At 45.7% G+C, this 17,510-nt stretch overlaps 1 protein-coding gene across 1 annotated transcript; it reads right to left on the bottom strand.

Moving 5' to 3' along the window:
- Positions 1 to 278: 278 nt before the first annotated feature.
- On the bottom strand, positions 279 to 16,610 carry TSPAN6 (tetraspanin 6). The gene is made up of 8 exons (XM_035113427.2): positions 16,406 to 16,610; positions 11,536 to 11,724; positions 10,240 to 10,314; positions 8,534 to 8,632; positions 6,795 to 6,950; positions 5,592 to 5,675; positions 2,453 to 2,555; positions 279 to 712 (listed from the first exon to the last, which is right to left on the bottom strand). The coding sequence occupies exons 1-7, from the start codon at positions 16,490 to 16,492 to the stop codon at positions 2,487 to 2,489; spliced, it is 759 nt and encodes a 252-aa protein (XP_034969318.1). The 5' UTR covers positions 16,493 to 16,610; the 3' UTR covers positions 279 to 712; positions 2,453 to 2,486.
- Positions 16,611 to 17,510: the final 900 nt, after the last annotated feature.

Genomic DNA, 17,510 nt, shown 5'->3' with positions numbered 1-17,510 from the left:
CACACACACACACACACACACACACACACGAGCACCATTCAGCTTTTCCAAATTTCCCACCAGCAATGTCCTTTGATGAAATGCCTGCAAAGCGAGTCCAATTGTTGGGGTTCAGAAGCCACCTAATTCTGTTCTGATCAACCCACTCCCACCACACACAACAAGCTGCTCAGAAATGCCACTTCCCAGCCAAGACACACAGCCGGTCAGTACAAGAGAAGCAAAGCGTTTACCAAGCGGAAACTGTTTCTCAAGAATCACCAGGCCAAACTACGAAGTCCAGAATGGAAGTATACAATTTTTTTATTCTGTTTTCAAGACAAGAAGGATTCCCTATTTAATACAAAAACAACAACATGTGTCCAAAGTGTCGTGTAATACTGACGATGGAAATCATAACGAACCCAGTAGGGCAGGGACTGCGAAGGCTAAAGATATCCTCTTGCAGAGCCTCGCAGTGCATGCACGCACACACACACCAAAAATAAAATAAAATAAAGATCAACATCTACCCTACACAAATTGTCCCTTTCAGCACTCCTTCAGAACAGCACAACATCATCATAAAGCAGAGTACAGCTGCCGTCACATCTGGTCCTCTCCAGTGAACAGGTTGAGAGCAGTCTGATCAAACAGGATTTCAGCAGCTAGAGCCTGCCAGGGAGTGAGTTCCCAAAACTATGTATAATTTACTATAAAGTGTCCCGAAATCCTGAAAGCAAAGAATGGAAGGGAGGGGGAAACAGATTAGAACTTGCAGGGTTGAGATTCCAGAGTTAGTCTTTTGCAGTAAAAACAACAACATGGTACAGTCTTGTTCAAACTGGGGGTGGGTCATAGCACATTAGTAGAGTATCTTCATGCAGAAGGTCCTAGGTTCAAATCTCCAACACCTCTAGGTAGGGCTGGGAGTGACTCCTGTCCAAAATCCTGAAGAGCAGCTGCCAACCAGTGCAGAGACTACTGAGCTAGATAGGCCAACTGTGTGATAAGGCACCTTCCTATATTGTCATGGGTTGCATCCAGCTACGTTCTACTCAGAGTAGAGCCAACTGAAATTAATGGACCTAAATGTGCCATGTTAATGCATCTTAATGGGTCTACTCTGAGTACAACATTGGATACAACCCTATGTTCCTAAGCTGCATCCATCATAGTCAGCCATCAGGACAGAGATTTGTTTAGACCAGGCATCCCCAAACTTCGGCCCTCCAGATGTTTTGGACTACAACTCCCATCATCCATGACCACTGGTCCTGTTAGCTAGGGATCATGGGAGTTGTAGGCCAAAACATCTGGAGGGCTGCAGTTTGGGGATGCCTGGTTTAGACCTTCTTCCAGTTTCCCACTGTAGTCAGCCAGATGCTTTCCAAGAGTCGCAGGACCAGGGCAGGGCAGTAATGGTCCTCTCCAGATGTTGTTCCCTAGCGGCTGGCACTCAGGGACTTGCTGTGGCTAATTGCTGACCTATCTTCCATGCATTTGCCTGAAAATACACCACTTCTCATGGGAGTGAATCCCATAGTTTTAACCATGCACTGTGTAAATAAGCACTTCCACTGAATCACTCAGTGATCATTTTCGATGGATATCCTCCAAGTTCTAGTATTGTAAGAGAGGGAGAGAGAAAAGATCCTCTAGCTTCTCTATACGCCATGCATAATTCTATGCACCTGTATCATCTCCCCCCCCCCCCCGAAGTTTAGTAAGTTCCAAAATTTGTAACATTTCCTCATAGGAATGTTGCTCCAGCTCCTGATTATTTTGGTTGCTCTTTTTTTTTAACACTTCTGCCTGCTCTACAATATGCCTTTTGAGATGCTGCAACCGGAACAGCATTCTCAATGCGCAGCTGCACCACAGGTTTACATAGTGGCATTGCATTTGTGGGGCTTTGGCAAATGCAGAAATCACAAGCGCAAGATGCATTTCCATTGTGAAGTAAAGCTGTGCAGTGCTGAGTCGGAAAAATGCGTTTCACTAAAAAAAGCCCTCCGTGGCACAGGAAGCCCATTGCACTGGGATCACAGGACCAGTAATTTCACTTTGTATAAGGCTGCTCATATTAGGCTGTCCAGTGGCAACTTCAGCTACTGAACTGCTTAACCTACATATACCCTTCTGCTGATTTAGGAGATCAGCAAGGAGGGCACTAAAGACCTTATGAAACCTGGAGCCCTTAAACCTTTTGAAACCTGCCCAGCTCTCGGTCCTAGTTTTCACCAAGCATCACAAAAGCAGTTTCTAGCCTAGCTTCACCCCCATAAGGACTAGAAACTTGCTTTTAAAAAAATTAAATGGAAGCTAAGGTTTTTGGCAGCACGCAATACTGTGTCAAAATCTACAGCTGCATGAACTCGCAAGATGCAGCACACAGCACTGCTAGTAAAGTGCCGGGCAGCAAATAAGGCAAGACACAGCGAGGATGGCATCACAGTAAAGAGGCTCATACCTTGTAGTGAGTTGCAAGCCTGCAGGATTGCTGGTTACACCATCTCGTACTGGTTATTTGTGATGGACCGGGACAAGCAACAGGCAAGGACAATCCCCCCCAGCTGAAAACAGAAGGAAGAGGCAGAGTTAGCTGGACAGTGACAAGTTAATGCTTGACAATCCACAGCCGAGAGCTCCAACCCTCTGCCAGCTGCTGTGGCGAAAGACCAGATCGAATGGAAGCAGCAGCTGCTTGTATAAGCTAAAAGTGGGATGAGGTTTTAAAAAATGAAAGAAGTCCCCAACAACCTATTTCGTTCAACCTTTGGTGTAGATAAGGGAAAATATCTTAATATGAATAGGAATAGGAATTCTTGAGTGTCCTCACTTGTCAGCCCACATGCCATGCATAATCTACCATTTCATGCATTTCACGGAGATTATATGGTTATCTTTGCCTGTTTGTGTAATTGAACTTTCATGGCTGCGAGGAGCGTGGAAGCCAGACGCCAAGAGACCTTCTGCACCTGGCGCCACGGTAAGGGGCAAAACCCTGGTATTTATTCATTTATAGGATGTGGGGAACCTGCGGTATGTATATTTCGTTGGATTGCATTTCTTTATCAGCACCAGTCAGGGACGTTGAAAGCTGAAGTCCTGCAACATCTAGAGGGCTGCAGTTTCCTGCACCTCTGATTCACATCCAGCTTTTCAGCCAACGCTGCTAACCTTAAGCAGTTTAAAACTACTAATGTACACCACAAAGAAACAAGAGTGTAAGTATGGCTGTCTGTCCTGGCAAAGTCCATCTTCCCTTCAAAGGGAAGGTACAGGATGTGCCACAGGCGATGTTTACCAATGATAAAAATGCCATTTTCATCAATCTGCCAGTCCCCTGGAAGTTGATGACAGTAGCACATAATGCTTAGCTCTAAAAAGCCAGCACACCATCGTTATTACTGCTATGATTTATTGCATCTGTTAGTTGGTGGAATGGTCTCCCCTCTCTGCCCCCACCCCGCATATGGTTCTGGGGTTCTCCCAACCTCACAGAGCTGATTTTGGGAGGTTGTAGGGATAGGAGAAGGGGGGAAAGCCCCACCATGCTAGCAGGACCTGTGCTGACTCCTGCTAGTGCAACTATTTAGATGACTCCAGCCTGACGTTTTGAAGTCGCTTAACAACAACAGAAAGTGCAGGCAGATAAAATAAATTAAAAATGTACAATACAAAATTCCTAAAATGCTCGTCCAATAATGCACCAAGAAAAGCACTTCACACACACACACACATTTCACCCAAACTATGAAAGACACTTGAGGCTAAACAAGCACCAAAATGCTGGGTGTCTTAGCCTAGCTTCTACCGCCTCATACGGAATGGCTCTGCCTGCTGCAATCTGAAATCAAAATACCCTTAACACTGCAGGATGCACAAGAGCTAATTTCATCAGAGAGTTCCTGAAATATTTTTTAAAAAAACCTTAAAATTGTATTTCGCTGGTGATCCAAGTATATCCACTTGCATGGAAACAGAGCACCCAAACAGCTTTCTCTCAATGTGGCCTCTTCATTTTCTGACAATGCAAAAGCGGTCAGAAGAGACAGACACTGCATTTTCTATATCTGTGCCTGAGGCAGAACCTTTTCTGAAACATTATAGAGGGGGGAAAGGCCACACATTTATGGTATTGTGACTTGTTAGCAATGTTGCCAAAGGCGATGGAAAAGGAACGGGAAAACAGGAAGTGTCCAATTGAGTCTTGGATTGAGAAAGATCCTTGGAAAAACTATAGTATCCAAACACTAAGAGCAAACACAGCTAAGTGGGTGCTAATAATGTTATAGCCAACATGGGACCACTGATAGAGAAGAACGTAAGCACAAAGGACCTGCTGCATCATCCTGTCCAGTTTCCTGTTCTCACAAGGGCTGATCAGATGCCCACGGAAAGCCTGCAACCAGGACCTGAGCCCAACACTCTGCCTACCTGAGATTCCAAGCAACTGATATTCAGGTACATAATGCCTCTGACAAGGGAAGTGGAACAGAGCCATTCTGGCCTATGCAGAAGCGATGCATCAACCCAAGGTTTGCAGAAGTATAATCTTTCAGAAGAAGAAACCTGATGGGCAAAACCCAAATCATGTGGACCTAAAACCTAAAAACATGTGGACATCTGGGTAGGCATGACTGGCAGCCCTGCAGATATAATTTTGCAGTCATTTTGCACCCAAAGAGCAAAAGCTCCCCATAAATTACTTTCAGCCCATCTAAAGCAGAGAGAACAAACGTTGCAATGAGTCGCATGGCTGGGCTAACATGATAGCCAATAAGAGATTGTGCCCATAGTTTTTCATGGGCTCTTGTCTTCTAATACTCTTTGCTGATGTGTCAGCTTAGTACCTAGCAAAGGAAGTCCACATGGAGATTGACGGGAAGAGTATCCAGCACCACTGATGCTAAGCAGGGCTGGACCACATCACTACATGAATGGCAGACCACTCAGAATTTGACACCAGCTGCTCAGAGGCTTATTATTGGGGACTGTAGTTTGTTAAGGGTGCTGAGACTTGTTAGGAGATGCCCATTCCCCTCACTGGGCGACAATTCCCAGAATTCCCTGAGGAATTTTATCTCTGTGATCCACTGCTTCACATAAGTGAAGAGCTGTGGCTCATTTCCTGCCATGCAGTGTTTTAAGTCGGACTATGCTATGCCTGGGTTGCTTAAACGCTTGCTCATAGCTGCTGTAGACAGGTGATTTTGAGTCCTAAGTATCCAAGCTCCCAGCAGGATTCGACAGCAAACAGCACCACTTAACACCACTATTTTCATGTTGCCAGCATGCTGGAAAGATCAGGCTGGTAAATGCCACCCACATGTCCATGCTGTGAATGGCAACCTGGCCACACACAGTGTGTTTCCTGGCACGGAGCCAACAGTCTGAGTTATGTGAAAGGGGGTGGAAATGGAAGGTCTTATCAAACTGGCTGCCTCCAGATTTGCCGCCTGACTCCTCAGTTCTGAAGGGTGCTGTATGTATGCTTTATATACAGTGATAAGAAGGATCAAAAAGCCCAGCAGGGTGGGGAGAGAACAAATACAAGTCTATTAGGGCAGAAGAGGGTCAAGCTGAACCACTTTCAAAAACTTTACCTGGAAGCAAGCAACGCCAAAGGAGATCCCTGCTACAATGCTCATTTTGGAGTCCATTGTCTGTATCACCAGACTGTAACAACCCTACAAATGGGAGGGGGGGGGAGAGAGAGTGAGAGAGGGAGGGAGGGAGGTAACATGGTTATTCAAGCTTCCAGGCAACTCCCACTCATGAAAAACAGGAAGCACTTACAGCCCTCGAAAGGATCCAAGCATCTTAAGTTAGAAAAGGATTTCACAGCAGGATGTCCACTGATCTGAGACAGGCTGTGTCAATATTAATGTTTTTGACCTCAATACAGGTCCTTTATCGCGGTGTAATTTAAAACAAACTATTGCTCCCTGTTCACGGCAGGAAGACTATATCCCCTTATCAGTCGTACAAAACAGTGGAACATCATGGGGGAAGGGATTCAAAACAGCTCTGATGGCCTTGAAATAACCTCAGCTGCTGCACCATACTGGCCTGCTTCTCGCTGTCACATCCCATAGATCACAGGTGTTAGTCTGCAGTTTCTACTTAAGGGACGTTGAATTAAACACAATAATTAGCATGTGTGCTTCATTTCTTCCCCACAAAGAGAAATGCGTGTCCGCAGGCAATTAGTTCCCTATTTCTTTTTCTTTCTTTCTTTTTCTTCTTTTTAAATAATTTAAAATTAAACTTTATTGAGGTTAAAATACATATACAAAATCTAAACAACAAACAAAATAGAAAAATTAAACAAAACAATACTAACAAAACTCAAATAACAAAGCAAAAAATAATACTTACAAATTAATAATCTTAAGTAAACAAAAATTTAAACCCGAATATAATAAATCATAAATAAATTATAAGTAAATCATATATAAGTGTGTGTGTGTGTGTGTGTGTGTGTATACACATCATCTGTAAATCATATATAAATCTTAATTCAACATAAACTTGAATTATACCTCTAAGTCTTTATTCCGTCTGACTGCATATATATATATAACATCCTAAAAAATAACAAAAAAAAAAAAACCCACAAAGAGAAATGCGTGTCCGCAGGCAATTAGTTCCCTATTTCTTGTCTGCAGTCCTACACTATCTCTAGAGAAGTCTGGGTTCTTCTTTTTTGCCAGAGGCTAAAGCTTCGTTATTACAGCAGCTCCTCCTGGCCTGTTAAGCCCCTTCGTCCAAGCCACACAGAAGGGCACAGCTTTGGGTTGGCTTACATGCTCATACACCTTCCCCTTCGCTATTGCTGGATTCTTCAAATCGTCTACCGTGCAATTCCCCAGAGACTTGCAGCAGCTCATAGGAATCCCTTTCTGTTTGAAATAGGCAGTTTGATTCCAGTCGGTGAAGTCCGAGACACCACAGCAGTGCAACTGTATAGGACGACAGAGATGGCAGATTATTATTATTATTATGATGATGATGATTGGGGGGAGGGTTATAACAAAAAGTAACTCAAAGCCTATTACATACATTCAACCCAACATAAATTAAAAAGCTAAAAAACACCCATATTTATTATTTTTTAAAAAAGCCATAGGAGGAAGCCACATATAATGAATGACACCATTTGGCTAGCATACTCCAGTCCCACATTCCTCTGAAATAAAACCAAAATACCCTTTCACCCCAATCTGCACAGCTACACAAACACGTGACTGCTTCTGACGATCTCCACATGTTCACCCACTAAACAAATGATTTGCAAGGGGGCAACTTTAGCAGATCACCTCCCCTAGACAGGCAAAGCTGATCTTTAAAATCTTCCCAGGAGACCCCTCCCTGCCGGTTGCTCCACTCTGGAATGCATTCCCTCAAATAAGTCGTGAAGCAGAGACAGTAAAGTCCTTTAATGTCTCTTAAAAATTTGTTTTGTCCTCGAGCCCTTTTGGACTCTTCAATTCATTCATTTTTATACAGTCTTACAGTTGTGGGCTTTTTTAAAACCTTGTTTTTAGAAAAGGTTGTTGAATATAGTTGCGTTTTTATTGTTTTAGCATAAATGGCTTAGATTTGCAGTATGTTAAACCGTACTGAACTTCTACAAATAATATAATAACCATTTTAAAAAATCCAGTCTGGTTGGAATTCTGCATCTTTCAGCAGCCTAACTCTTTTCTGCTCTGCTGTCTTTCACTTATACCCCATACCGACATGAATTTCTTCGCGGGAAGAAATAAAATGTATAGCTTCAGGACAGAGGAACCTGTAACTCTCCAGTATGTGTGGACATCAGCCCCTGCCACCACAACCAGCCATCAGGGATGATGAGAGCTGGAAACAAGCAATATCTAGAGGTCTCCATCCCCGGTATAAATGGATAAACTATCTGTCTTTGGTCCTGATCCCACTGTGCAGCTCCAAACCCACAGCCTACTGCAATCCTGTACACAAAAGGAAGATATATTTTCCTTCCTATGCAGCATGGAAGCCAAGAAAGAAAGAAACTGTAGCTCCATTCTCTTTGGCTCTGGTCCCGTTCACTTCTGACTCCATCCCTCAAGATGGAGGGCAGGGAAGCAGAGACTGTTACCCTTCCAGATGTTGCGGGACTCCAGCTCCCATCATCCTTGACTCCTAGCCCTGCTGCTATCCCTGGGGTTGATGGGAATCAAGAGCCCTACAACATCTGCAGGGATGCAAGTTCCCCGTTCTTGGCCTCATTGGCCAAGTTTGGGCTTTCTAAGCTGAAGATTTGCCTTTCGCGCAGAACACCTGCTGAGGCAGAAGCAACAACACCTCCACCTCCAACTGTGTTTAGGGCATGGGATACCTCTTGCAAGCATGAGGGGGGACATCAGGCAAAGGGAAGATACCCCAGGGGGTCTCTGCGACAGGCATTTTTGTTCTCTTTGTTCCTCTGCACCCCACTTTGTAGCACAGGCCCCTTTTTAACTGCTGGCATCTCCACAAAGAGCAGTTTAGGCCAGTTGGAAAAAGACAGGTGAATGCTCACTGTGCTCTGAATGGTATCAACCGCCTTGCTGCGTTCATCTTTGGTCCCATCGTAGGACTTCACAGCAGCTTCAAAGTTATTCTTAAAGCTGTCTTTAATCTGCAGAGAAAATGAGAAATGATCACTGCTTGCAGAGAGAGAGAGGCCATCACCTAATTAAGGAAATATTGGTCAATCTGTTGTTCACTTTGCACAGTAATAAATCAATCACATTTTAATTGAAAAAGCACACTTGTCTTTAGATATCCATTCATGTGCAGTGGGTGGCAACCCCTAAGAAGAGGCAGCTCCTCTTACACTTATAGTTATATATCTATATCCCACTTTTCCTCCAAGGAGCTGAAGATGGCACACATAGTTTCATCCTTTCCCCCATTTTACCCTCATGACAACCCTGGCTGAGTGGCAATTCTAACCCTGGTCTCCCATGTTGCAGTCCAACACTCTACCCACCATTCCACACTGCACTAGAGAGGAGAGGTTGCCTGTTCTGAGATGGCACTCCTCCAATACTTGCACTATGGCAGATGTGGAAAATCTTTGGCCCTCCAGATGCTGTTGAGCTACAACGCCCCTCAGCCCCAACAGCCATGGCAAATGGTTCAGCAACCTCTTGATGAAGGGCCAGAGGTTCACCTGTGTTATGACATTTCGGGGACAGTACCTATGTATCCATTTCCAAATGAAAAGCCTTATTCAAGGAACTCCAAAGTGGTCCTTATTAGTCAGGTTTTGTTTTTGTTTTTGTTTTGTTTTGTTTTTTACAAGAAGCACCTTCTGCTATGTAATTCAGTTAAAATAGAATCCTTGCTCCATGGTTGAATGTTGTTCGTACTCGGAACATTTCTACAAATGTCATTCCTTAGGTACGCAGAGCATCTTTCCCCAACCATCTTTCCTCCAGGTGTTTTGGATGGCAATTCTCACTAGCCCCAGCCAATATGGCCAGTGGGTAGGGATAGCTTTTGCCAGGAGCAAGCCAGCAATAACTCACACAGTGTCAGAAAGTTAACTATCTTGATTCAAAGAAACAAAACACCTCAGGAGGCCAGGCCTAGTGGGCACAGCAACTCTTCCTAGTACATCTTGCCCCGAGGACACAGCTGAAAGGACTGAAGGTTCCTCCCTCTTCACAGCTCTGTAAGTCTCCTCCTTCCCAGGTTCCTTCCCAGGCAATCTGAGGCTCCTTCATCTTGCCTGTATTTTCTCCGCCCTCTTCACACCTCTGACCACTCATTCCCAGGCTCTGGGCCTTCTTCCCTTGGGCAGAAGGCAGGAAGCCCAATAGGGAGATGGAATCAGAGCCTACGACAGCAACCAATTCTATTCTTGAGCCCATTCCTCTCCTAAGTTCTACAAGGACAACACTAAGGCTAAAGACAAGGAAGCTGCCCCAGGCTATGTCATCCCCCATCCCCTGGACTGGCTGTAAGTAAGAAGGCAGGAAGGTGGGGGAAGCTGAGGCCAGACTGAGGATCAGCAGGGCAGTGCCCCAGTTAACCCAATGAACCAGCCTCCACTGTCTAGAGGGCACAAGGCTGAGGAAGGCTGGTCTAGGGGATTACACTGACCTCAATGGCACAGACCCTGTATTCAGTTAAAGCAAGTCATGGTCAACGGCATGAAGCAGGAAGGGGGGGAAAGCAATTCCGTATTGATCAATCCCACTGATATAAAGGAGAGAAAAAAAGCATCAACCAACTCACCTCATGTCGGAAGACAAAGCCCACAATCGCAGCCACAAGCACAACAAGGAAGATGAGAGTTAAGAACATGGCATACTGTGGACAGAAAGGAAGGATCAAGACCAGCAAAGTTACAACCCTGCTACTGCCATATGATTTACACAGAGAATCTACACAGAATGTACCACTGGTACGTGGCAAAATTGTGTGAGGAGAGTTGCATATTTGGGTGGAAGGCTGTAGCACAAGTCAATAGTTTGTGTTAAAAGTTCTCCTCTGTTTAGTTATCTAGATAAAGACAGCAGTTGGATTACCCTTAGTAAAAACAAAAAAATTGCATAAGGTGGTATACGTTATGGTAGCTGAAGCTGCTGGAATACTGATAAAAACCCAAGAAAGGCCATTTGGAACAGCCAGTCTCTAGTGGCTGGGCAAAGCAACACTAGATGATATTTTCAAAATGTGCTCTGCCATTGAAATTTATTTAATTTATTCATTGCATTTCTGCACTCAAGTGCCTCAGAGCGACTTACCCAGTAAGAAATAAAATGACAAAGACATTAAAATCAGATTAAAAACAGCTTTTAAAGAACAAGTCCTAGCCACCCCACTTAAAGGATCAGCACAATGAGGCTGTTAACATAACTACCTTCCCAGTTTAAAAAATATGCCCTGGTAAATAGGAATGTTAAAACAGACAGCAATGGTACCAGGCATGCTTCCCTGGGGAGAGCATTTCACAAATGGGGAACTACCACTAGGGAAGGTCCATTCATGTCCAGAGATGGTGACTTGGGAAGAATACAAAAAGGCGATAGGCGTTTGGACAAAAATTCCCAGTAAGACATGGAAATCTTTTGGAACACCTGTTCTTGACAGCAGCAGCATCTCAATAAGAGGGACCATTCCCAGCCAAGATTTCACATGCACTTCAGAAAGCAATGTAATTGCATATTAAGTTTTCAAATAGCTTCCGCACTAGAGGACTGAGGAATTTACGTTTGTATATGTGACCAAAATAAAACAAAGAGGATTGTTTTCATTCTGCTGAATACTATATGTAGAATGTCAACAGATATGCCTGCTGGGACCTGAGCATAACAGCGCTCTTCCCTACCAGCAACTGGTATTCAGAGGCATAGGGCCTCCAATAGTGGAGACAGAAAACAGCCACAGTGGGTAGCATGCAAACGCCATTAAAAAAAAATTCAAATGGGTGAATGGGGAGATATAGCAGTTATCACTACATGTCACAGTTGGAAGAATCCTGTGAGTTTCAAGGCAGGTGCTGCAACCTTGTGCCGCCCTAATACTTACCAATTTCAGCATCCATGTGCTTCCCCGACATGTTGCAAAACAACCAAAGGTGCCTAGGAGGACGACAACTGTGCCGGTGCCAATGAGGACATAGGGGACGTTAGTAGCCTTCTCATTTAGCAGGGAGAAATACACCTCCAGGCCTACCTTCCCCCAGATGCCGACTGCCAGAAGGATGATGCCAGAGAACTAGAAAGGGGGGCGGGGAGGAAGGACTCCATTAGACACAACGAGCCACTTGTAAAAAGTTTCTGTAGATGCATTTTACTTTTTAACAGCCAGTTAACAAAGAACTGGCACTGCATGAAACAAAGGCCCACACCTTTGCAATGTGCTCATTCATCCTAATTATCCGTGCGATACCAGGCTTCATGCTAAGATCCCACCTGCGCTATCCATTTAAAGCAGTACCGTACCACTTTAAACAGCATGGCCTCCCCCTAAATTGTTGTTTGTTAAGGGTGTTGAGTTTTAGGGCATCTCCTATTCCCCACAAAGAACTACAATTTCCAGTTGAGCAGTTCCCAGCAAACTTTGGGAACTGTAGCTCTGTGAGGGGAATAAGGGCCTTCGCTCCGTATCCTTAACAAATTACACTTCCAAGAATTCTTTGGGGAAGCCATGACTTGTTTACGGCGGTATGAAAACTGCTTTAAAAGCAGAGTGCAATGATTCCCCATTCTGCCCCATAAGCAGACACCGAGGAGCCAGGAAGAAATCTACCCTTTCCCCACCCCCAGCCCCTTCCTGTGATCTAAGCATGAAAATGAGCAACTAAATTCACATCAGCTTAACTAGGCAAGTCCCAGCCCTTGTCAATGTCCATGTCAACTTCCATCCCATTTCCCACAGAACAAGACTGGCACATCCCACACACACACACACACGCTCAGTGATGATGGCATGCAATAAGCAACATCACTAGGAGGAGACCCAGAAAGAAAACCTTATGTGCCCAGAATGTTCTCGACTACAGCTCCCATAATCCCTGACCACTGGTTATGTTGGCTTGGGCTGATAGCTGAGTCCAACATCATCTGAAAGGTCAGATTTCTCATTCTTACCTTTTACCAAGCCAGACTATTTGGGAAACTAGGTAAAAAAAAAGTAAAGGACCCCTAGCCGGTTAAGTCCAGCCAAAGGCGACTATGGGGTTAGTTGCTCATCTCGCTTTCAAGCCAAGGGAGCTGGTGTTTGTCCACAGACAGCTTTCCAGGTCATGTGGCCAGCATGACTAAACCGCTTCTGGCGCAACGGAACACCATGACGGAAGCCAGAGCGCACGGAAACGCCGTTTACCTTCCCACCGCAGCGGTACCTATTTATCTACTTGCACTGGTGTGCTTTCAAACTGCTAGGTTGGAAGGAGCTGGGAAAGAGCAATGGAAGCTCACTCCATTGCGGGGATTCGAACTGCTGACCTTCCAGTCGGCAAGCCCAAGAGGCTCAGTGGTTTAGACCACAGCGCCACCTGCATCCCTAAACTAAGTAAAAAAGGGTACAGGACCCCTGGGCAGTTAAGTCCAGTCAAAGGTGACCACGGGGTTGCAGCGCTCATCTGGCTTTCAGGCCAAGGGAGCCGGCGTTTTTTACCTATTTGGAAAACTACTATTATTGGCAGAGGTTTTCCAGCACAGGCCTTTCAAGTCACCTGGAACCCAATCCTTTGTCCTAGCACCAGTTTTAATACCTTATTGATTGTTGCTTTATTTGAGGTGATGTTTTAGTTGGGATTTTGCCTTTTCCTTCTTTATTTTTTAAGTCTATTTGCTGGCTTTTATATAGTATTATTTATACGCTGTTACAGTTTTATCCACATCTTTGTATGCAGCCTTGGAATCTTTAGCTAAAGAGCAGCTAATAAACATTTTAAACATAAATTTGAATAAACTGGAGATGGTGGCAATTGAACCTGAGACTTTCTGTGTGAAAAGGATATGGTGAGTTACCACTGAGCTCTCTCTGGTCTCAGAAGAAAACAAAGCTACAAGTCTAGAAACACCTGTGCAAGCTGGTTCCTCTCAATTCTTTCAAGCTCCCATAGCAATGTATAAACACAGACTGAATTCCAAAGGTATGTAACCTGAGGGAATTTGTTTTCCCTGTCATAAGGTTTTCTCCCATTGCCTGTTTTTTGAAGCAGCGAAGCCGAGGATTGTTTCTCAGGCCACCGCAGCAAGACCTTTTCATTTGCACTCAGAAATGATGTTTGAACATGGCTTTTATTTTGATCCATCCCTGTTACGTCAACATGAACCTTGCCCTCTATATCGTTTTCTCCACAGGATGTGCGGGAGTAAAAGAAAAATAGTAATTAACTTTGCAGCCCAAACTGTTAAAATTAGAATCTTACGTATTTTTATAAGAAGTTTTACAAAGAAACACAAAGGGGGAAAGTGAAAGCCAAAACCCTCATCAGGTCACATTCAGAATACATCTTAATTCAAGCATATAAATTGTTATAAGCCATCCAAATGTCCAGATACACTTTTATAAGCCGGATGTTCAAATATAGCCTGGGCTATGAGTCCTCAGACCACTGCATTATAGACAGTGGGTGGGTTTCCCCCCCCTTCCATGCAATTCCTGCATTGCAGGGGGTTGGACTAGATGACCCTTGGGGTCCCTTCCAACTCTACAATTCTATGGCTGGCTCTATGTGGGCTTGCAAAATTCACTTTCGTTAAAACAGAAACTTTTCTAGTATTGTATCAGAACCATGGAGAATTGGTCTTGTTTTCTCTTTTCTGCATTCTTTACGTGTCTTTTTATTCCTTTGCACAAAAACAAAACCTTGTAATTATTTTTGAGAGAGAGAGAGTATGGAACCTGCATGCCTCAAGGAGAAAAGTGGCTCTGCTCCTTGAGAAAACCACACTCACCTGATTCAGAAGCCTGAAGCAGCAGTGATGAAAGGAAAGGACAGGATTACAGAATGCATTCCACATGTTATTTGCTACTAACCAAAAAGGGCCAACAAAGCAAAAAAGGCAAATGAAAAAAAAATGAGCAAAGGGAAAGAGAACCAATTGCCACAGGGTTTATTGGCACAAAAAGGCACATCAGCGCACCAGCACACATTATGCCATCTGTGCCACAGACACAGGTGCAATGCTCACACTGCTAAGTCCTCCGTCCTCCCCCCGGGAGCAGTGCTGGAAAATTGGGGTTTATTATTATATCACTGAAGGGTTATGAGAGATAGAGGCTCTTTCCTACAACGTGAGGGTCAGACTGCTAAAAGAAGCTGGGGAGGTGACATTCTCCCCAACCACCCCCACCCCAACTACCGTAAGTCCACGTAGAGTTGACTGCTGCATAGTTCTTCTCAGTGGGCCTGGAGGGAGGGAACATTCCTAGGGGGACAAACCTTTCTAATATCAGTTTTCTGTATTGTTTTTTATTGGATCGCTAGAAACAAGAGTAGAGGCTGCGAAGAGTATGTCTCTTCCTACAGGTGAAGAGTCTGTGGGTTGAGCTGAGATTGGAGTATAGGACAGACAGTGGCCCTGCCCCATTAATCTCTATGGAGTTATGAGATGCAGAGGGTGTGTGTGTGTGTGTGTCTGTGTGTCTCATTTCTCTTCCTACAGGTTCAGAGGCACTATATAGGAAAGGGAGGAGCCAGGTGTACAGTTATCAACTATAGGAAAGGTCATTGTTCGGAGGGGAGGGCAGAATTGCACGAATATACCTTAAAACCTTTATAGGGCTGAAATTGTGCCCCATTCTTCTCTACAACAGAGGTGACTAACCAGTGGTCCTCGAGATGATGCTGGACTCCAAATCCCATCAGCACCAGCCAGCAAAGCAAATGGTCAGAGATGGTGGAAGCTGGAGAACAACAGTATCTGGAGAGCCACCCTTCATTTGGGTATATCACATGTTTCGGCTCATATAAGGTTAGGGGAACCATAGGGGCAGGAGGAGAGAGCAGTCGTTATTTCCAAAGGGAAACTGGGGAAGGTGTAAGAGAGAGTGAGGTGATATATTAAAAAATAATCATAGCAGAATGCTTTATATGAGTAAGGGCTCTGTCCTCTTTAGGATAAAGAGGCACAAGGCAAGCATTTTCTGTCATACAGTGTTCTAGTAAGAGAAAAATGTGGTATTCAGGGAGACAGGATTGGAGGCGGGGGGGGGGGGCATTTACCCAACTGCTAGGTATCTATGGACTTTGCAGAGCGGAAGAGAAAACTCTATGCTCCCATTATACTCAATGCATAGGACAGGATTACATCATCCTCGCTATTCTTTTAATTCATTGGCCGCCCTTCACCCTAAGATTCCAGGGCAGGTTATAACAACTTTAATCACACCGCTACAAAGTTTTCAAAACTTGCAATTACGCCCCCCCCCCGACCCATTACGCCCTTACACAAATGCATATGGAACCAGCCTGCCCTGTGGTTGTCTATAGGGTTGCCAGAAGGGGGAGAGACGGGGGGGGGAGCTGCCATCTGTTCTATAACACTGAATGGGACGGGAGAGATTGGAGTGCGGGGCGGGGGGAGTCATTGTTCTCTGTAGGGCCAGCAGAGACGATACATCATGCTATACACAGGAACAGCAAGCGACATCTGTGGGGTCAGCAAAGACGGGGTGGGAGGGTGGGTTTGAGGTTTTAGTGTGGGGGTGTCTCAGAAGGGAGGGCATTTACCCACCTGTTACCTATGAGAATAGGAAGGGGGAGCGTGCAATATGCAGTGCTGTCCCCCCCACCCCAGGACAGGACGGGCAGCGTGCCCCGTTGCTGTCTATGGGGTTGGAGAAGGGTGAGCCCAATGGGCTGTAGGGACCCATTGTTCAGTGGGACGGCCAGATGCAAGGTGGGCTTCGGGGCGGGGTCTTCCTCCCGAGAGGGGCTCACCCAGAACACGAAGCTGTAGATGAGCAAGACGCTCTTGAGGCAAGTGATGACCGGCTTGGTCTGCAGCCTCCGCGACGGGGACGCCATGGCCGACCCAGAAAGACCCTGCGATGGCGACCCTCCTTTGCTCGCTCGCTCCCTTAAACCCGCCACGCACAGCGGAGCAGCTGGACTCCGGCTAGCTCTGACGCTTGCGCAGCCGGAAAGAGCCGGGCTTTTCCGGAAGCTCCCGAATCCGCGTCGCGGGTTGGGGGTGGGGTTAGGAAGAAAACACGAGTGTTTCCGAAAATCTCCGAAAGGAGACCATAGCCCAAAAGCCGCGGCCGAAATAAAACCGAGCCTTTCCGGAACTTGCCGAAAGAAGACCAAGTTATTTCTCTTCACCCCAGCCTGTCGCGAACCCCACCCCCTGGAGAGTCTTCAGCCCCGCCTTCTTTTCCTGAGTTCTCCGAAGCATGCTCGAGAAAAGCCGAAGATTACCGAAACCTGGGAGAAACTGCTTCATTCGCTTTGGTCTTTTTCGGAGGAGGACCGGGAATGCCTAATTCGTGCCAGCAGGTGGCGCCAGCTAGCCAGTAGCGAATGATTTCAGTACAGTACCGGTATTTCGTGGCATAGCAAGGCCCCTTTGCAGCTGCAATGTCAGGCAGGAATTAAACAGGTGCAGCTTCTCCCTACCTCGCACGATGCCGCGCTGAATACACACCATGCATTTAAAGCACATTCCAACACCACCATCCCGGCAAGAATCCTGGGAACTGTAGGGTGTTGCATGGGCGTACCCAGCATGGGGTGGGGGGTAGCTGCCCCCCCCAGAAGCAGGGCAGCTGGAGAGGACAGGCAGGGATGCTGCCTGCTGTGCTCCGCCTCAGCCTGCTTGGCTGAAGCAAAATGGCAGCAGCGGCAGCGAAGCTGCCTTTGTCAAGGCACTTTCTGTGCTGTGCTCACTGTGACTTGAAAGAATGTGGACTGAAGTTAGCCCAGCTCCAGGTCCAGGTTTCCTTCAATGGCGGCAGCTTTGCTGCTCTCGTTTTAGTCACCACTGTCATTAAAGGAGTGGGCAAGGCAGGAGTGCAAGCGGTAGTGCAGGGGTTCCCAACAAAAT

Source organism: Zootoca vivipara, chromosome Z (assembly GCF_963506605.1).
Source record: "Zootoca vivipara chromosome Z, rZooViv1.1, whole genome shotgun sequence".
Taxonomy (NCBI): domain Eukaryota; kingdom Metazoa; phylum Chordata; class Lepidosauria; order Squamata; family Lacertidae; genus Zootoca; species Zootoca vivipara.
This window is presented reverse-complemented; position numbering and strand designations above follow the sequence as displayed.

Excerpts from the sequence above, each read along its gene's own strand:
- TSPAN6 (XM_035113427.2), bottom strand. The coding sequence starts at position 16,492 with ATGGCGTCCCCGTCGCGGAGGCTGCAGACCAAGCCGGTCATCACTTGC. Across the intron at positions 8,633-10,239 it reads GCTTTGTCTTCCGACATGAG|ATTAAAGACAGCTTTAAGAA; the intron begins GTGAGTTGGTTG and ends TTTTCTCTGCAG. Across the intron at positions 2,556-5,591 it reads TTGGCGTTGCTTGCTTCCAG|CTGGGGGGGATTGTCCTTGC; the intron begins GTAAAGTTTTTG and ends TTCTGTTTTCAG.